The sequence below is a fragment of the Theropithecus gelada genome, chromosome 9 (genome assembly GCF_003255815.1).
Source record: "Theropithecus gelada isolate Dixy chromosome 9, Tgel_1.0, whole genome shotgun sequence".
In the NCBI taxonomy this organism is placed as follows: domain Eukaryota; kingdom Metazoa; phylum Chordata; class Mammalia; order Primates; family Cercopithecidae; genus Theropithecus; species Theropithecus gelada.
Window position 1 is genome coordinate 47032136 of NC_037677.1, and position 5043 is coordinate 47037178.

The window sequence follows — 5043 nt, forward strand, 5'->3', positions numbered from 1 at the left end:
GGGAATATATGAAAATGCACTGTAGTCAATATGTTGAATGAATAGCGGTATTACTCACAATTGCTAAATTCAGTCTAAATGTCCATCATCAGATGAATGGGTAAAGAAAATGTGATCTATAAATACAATATTTAGCCTTTAAAAAAATGGATGGACATTTTGTCGTTTGTAATTCCAAGGATAAAACTGAAGGACATTATGTTAAGTGAAATAAGCCAAGCTCAGAATGATGAATCTCTCGTGATCTGATATATGTCAAAGCTAAAAAAGTTGAACTCAACAATAAAAAGTAGAATGTTACCAGAGGCTGGGGCAGAGGGCAAGAGAGAATGGGGAGTTGTTGGTCAAAGGGTGCAAAGATTGAGATAGACAAGAGGAATATGTTTTGAAGTCTATTGAACTACAGGGTGACTGTAGTCAGTAATAACATATTGTATATTTCAGAATAACAGAAAGAATAAAATTTAAATGTCTCATCATAAAAATGATAAGGGAGATGATGGATGTATTAATTAGCTTGATTTAATCACTCCACATTGTAGGCATGTATCAAAGAGTCACACTGTACCCGTTAATATGTATGAGGTTTGTCAGTTTAAATAATAGTAAAAGGAGGGAAGAGATATTTTTTCAGACAGGAAGATGCAAATATTTTAAGGTATCAGTTCTCTCTGCATTGATCTATAGATTCAGTGCAATTCCATTCAAATTCTCAGCAGAATTTTCTTAGAACTTGACAAGTCAATACAAAAATTTATGTTACAGAGCAAATGGCCATGATTGCCAACGCAAAACTGAATAAGAAGTGAGGAAAATCAGCCTAGTTTATACCAAAACATATCCCGGAACTGTGGTGATTAAGCCACTCAAAATTATTGGCACAAAAGTGGACAAGTAGACAAATGGCATAGAGCAGAGAGCCCAGCAACAAATCCAAACCTAAACAGAAAGCAGAGAGCCCAGCAACAAATCCAAACCTAAACAGAAAGCTTACTGGGTCAGAGGTGACGGTGTGTGTATTAGTGTGTAAAGAAAGGTCCATTCAGTAAATGTTGGCACAGTCATTATCTGTTGAGAAGAAAATTAAATAGAACCACTACTGCATTTTATAACAAAAATAAAATCAAAGTATTAAACCTATGGGAGAATTTATAGAAACCTATAAATTTTCTATAGGTGAATCCTTAAAGAAGAATTGAATTGTGTCCTTTGTTCACCGATAACTAAAATGTCTGTGGGATTGTTTTTCAGATACCTTTTTCCAGCCTGTATCATGGTACCTGGCTACCAAAGTACTGGGAATACTCTGCTGTGGCCTATTTTTTGGCATTGTTGGACTGAAGATTTTCTTCTCCAAATTCCAGGGTAAGCGAGAGAGAGAAGCATGGGCCGGCGACTTATTCATGGTTCCAGCAGGGACAGGATCAGAGATGCTCCCACATCCCAGCTGCTTCTCTTCCTCTAGTCCTAGCCTCCAGGGGCCCAGGCCCAAAAAAGCAATCACCCGTCTGTACGGTATTCGAACAACTCTTCCTCTGCAAATATCAACTACGACAGGCCCTTGCTACTTCATTTAGGCCAAATAATAAGGGGATGAATGATTTTCAGTACCTATAGAGCTTGGATAATTTTCCACGAACACCACCAAGATTCCTATTAAAAGGTTTTAATGTGGTGAACAAGTTCATAAAGGAAGAAGTCAAAGTGGCTGACAATAAGATAAAATTATATTCAGTCTCAATAAGACTTTTTACCCCCAAAACCAATTTCTTCCCCCTTGGGAGTGACACTTTTCCCCGGGGATGAGGCCGCCCCCGCCTCCCCTCCCAGCCGCCTTCTGCCATCTCCATCCCCCCCTCCCCTCCCAGCTGCCTTCTCCCACCTCCATCCCCACCTCCACAGCATCCCAGCTGTTGTCCTTCTCCTTAGCATGAACCTTCCTGATCTCTTGCTCCCCTCAGACAGCTACGCTCCGTGCAGGGGCTGCGGAGACGAGCACATGTAAGTGTTCTAGGAGAGGCCCTGCCCTTCACACCCGCAGCTTGTCCCACCTGTGCAAGCAGCCAGGGTCATGTTTGTACCTTGCACACTCCTGTGTCCACCACTGAATACACTGTTTCTGTTTCAGGGAAAATCCAGGCAGAATTGGGTAAGTGTGTGTCACGTCCTGAGCCTCCCACACATGGTTCTCCCGGGTCCCTCCCTGATCCACAGTGTGAGCCTCTGGAGACCCCGGCTCCAGGCTGGACAGGAAGTACCGGCACGGGGAGGAGAGCAGCTGCCTCGCTCTCTCCATCCACGGCTAATGAGTTGCCCCTCAGATATCTGGAGGGCTTAGGATAGGCCTCAGGGCCTGGAAGTCCCTGTCTGTGCCTGTTGCCCGTTGGTCCGCTCTGGGTGTGGTGGGGGGAGGTGTTGATCACGAGCTCTGAGGGTGCGTGGACCACAGGGAGGAACCTGAGAAAAACTGGTGGGTGATCCTCAACCTCCCTGGCCTGATGCTTTGAGACTTTACCCAGTCCTGTATCAACCACTAAATCGTCTGCTTTTTATTTTGTGGAAACTGCAGGATAAACTGGGTGAGAATGTTATCACATGCAGGGCTTTCCTCCCACGCTCTCCTTGGGCCCCGCTCTGTGACGTCAGCCTCTTATGTGTGTTTTGTTTTTGTTTTTCAGACTGGAGAAGAAAGCACAGACAGGCAGGTAAAAGAAAATATTCCTCTTCCCACACTTATGACTCCTTTCCAAGTCTCTCGTTTATGGATTTTTATATCTGGAGGCCCGTGGGTCCCTGCAGAGCCAAGCTTGTGATGGGAACTCTGAAACTGCAGATTCTGGGGGAGGTGCATTTTGTAGAGAAGCCCCACAGCCTTCCTCAGATCTTTGGAGGGCTCACGACACTCAAAAAAGGTCCTAATCCTTGGTCTCTCCCTTCTCCCTGAGGCCTGTTTCCCACCTGAGCACTGAACTGCCTGCTCTGTCTGCTTGCTTTCAGAATTGAGAGATGCCCGGAAACACACAGGTACCGACGCCTCAGAGGGTGACAGTGGGCATGGAGTAGGAAGATGACTAGTGACAAATATGGAGCCCACCCGGCTTGCAGACAGCAAATCTGTGATGCCCCAATCCACCCCAGGGTGCCACTGCCTCTAAATGCACTTCTTGGCCCAGGACTTGGAAGGAAAAGCATAGGGACTGGGTCAGCTCGGAGGGGTCACAGGCAAGATGCCAGGGAACTGAGGGCACCAGTAGCTGGCTTCTAGGGGTCTGTGCTAAGGGGAAAGAAGTGAAGTCAGCAGGAACGGGTGGGTGGAAGGAAGGTGAATCCTGGAGTCACTCAAGGTCTCACAAAGTCAAATATGGGCTTACCTGGGAGGGCAGTGGTCGGGCTGGGTGATACAGAGGAGTTGAACCTCTGGTGGTTGAGCATCTCCAAGCATCAGTGAGGCACAGGGGCTGCCCTGGAGAAGAGACATGGCTGAGGGGATAGTAGGACTGGCCGGATCCTACCCGGAGTCAGTCTGCAGTGGGAGGGTCGACCTCTTATTCTAGCCCAGATTTCCTCTTCAGTAACTCACGCTTCCTCTCTCCCCCACCGCACCCCAGTGGAGGTGACTCTGGACCCGGAGACGGCTCACCCACAGCTCTGCGTTTCTGATCTGAAAACTGTAACCCATAGAAAAGCTCCCCAGAAGGTGCCTTACTCTACGAAGAGATTCACAACGCAGAGTGTGGTGGCTTCTCAGGGTTTCCAGGCAGGGAAACATTACTGGGAGGTGGACGTGGGACAAAATGTAGGGTGGTGTGTGGGAGTGTGCCAGGATGACGCAGACAGGAGGAAGGACTCTGTGACTTTTTCTCCCAACAATGGGTACTGGGTCTTCGGACTGACGACAGAATATTTGCATTTCACATTCAATCCCCATTTCATCAAACTCTCCCCTGAGATCCCTCCTACACGAGTAGGGGTCTTCCTGGACTATGAGGGTGGGAACATCTCCTTCTTCAACACAAATGACCAGTCCAGAATTTGTATCCTGACATGTCAGTTTCAAGGCCTCTTGAGACCCTATATCCGGCATGCGATCTATAAAGAGAAACATAGGACTCCCATATTCATATGTCCAGTGTCCTGGGATCAGAGAGAGAAGACCCTGCTTACAGGGCCCCACACCGCAGACCCAGACACAGCCAAGGGAGAGTGCTCCCCACAGGCGGCCCCAGCTTCCTCTCCGAAGCCTGCGCACAGGAAGTCACGCCTCCCACTGTCCTTTAGGGTGCTGAGGTTCTTCTCTCCTAAGCCCGGCAGCAGCAGCAGCTTCCAGATGAGGGAGGATTGGCCTGTCCCTGTGGGAGTCAGAAGCCATGGCTGCCCTGAAGTGGGGATGGAATAGACTCACATAAGATTTACTTTGTGAAAACTCCATCCAGCTAAGTGATCTTGAACAAGTCACAACCTCCCAGGCTCCTCACTTGTTAGTCAGGAATAGTGATTCCCACCTCGCAGGTAAAGATTAAAGAGACGATGAATGTGAATCCTGCTTGCAGGTTTGATGGCACAGTGTTTGCTAATGATGTGTTTTTATATTATACATTTTCCCACCATAAACTGTTTGCTTATTCCACATTAATTTACTTTTCTCTATACCAGATTGCCCACGGGATAGTTATTGAACACCTGCTATGTGAGGCTCAAAGAATAAAGAGGAGGGAGGATTTTTCACTGATTCTATAAGCCCAGCATTACCTGATACCAAAACCAGGCAAAGAAAACAGAAGAAGAGGAAGGAAAACTATAGGTCCATATCCCTCATTAACATAGACACAAAAATTCTAAATAAAATTTTAGCAAATGAAACTAAACAATTTATTTAAAGATGACATATAACTACTCAGTGTGGTTTGTCCCACAAATGCAGGGTTGGTTTAATATTTAAATATCAGCCAGTGTAATTCAGCACATTAATAAAGTAAAAAAGAAAACCATATGATCATTTCAATAGATACAGAGCAAAAGTTTTATAAAGCCACCATCATTACT

The 5043-nt window shown here is 46.2% G+C and overlaps 1 protein-coding gene across 1 annotated transcript in view; it reads left to right on the top strand.

Moving 5' to 3' along the window:
* Positions 1–4396, top strand: part of LOC112631030 (butyrophilin-like protein 8) — an 8700-nt gene extending 4304 nt beyond the window's left edge. Inside the window, exons 2-6 of the mRNA XM_025395533.1 lie at positions 1252–1365; positions 2129–2149; positions 2679–2705; positions 2998–3024; positions 3609–4396. Of these exons, the coding sequence (XP_025251318.1) occupies positions 1252–1365; positions 2129–2149; positions 2679–2705; positions 2998–3024; positions 3609–4396 (977 nt within the window). The remainder of the gene's footprint in view (positions 1–1251; positions 1366–2128; positions 2150–2678; positions 2706–2997; positions 3025–3608) is intronic.
* Positions 4397–5043: the final 647 nt, after the last annotated feature.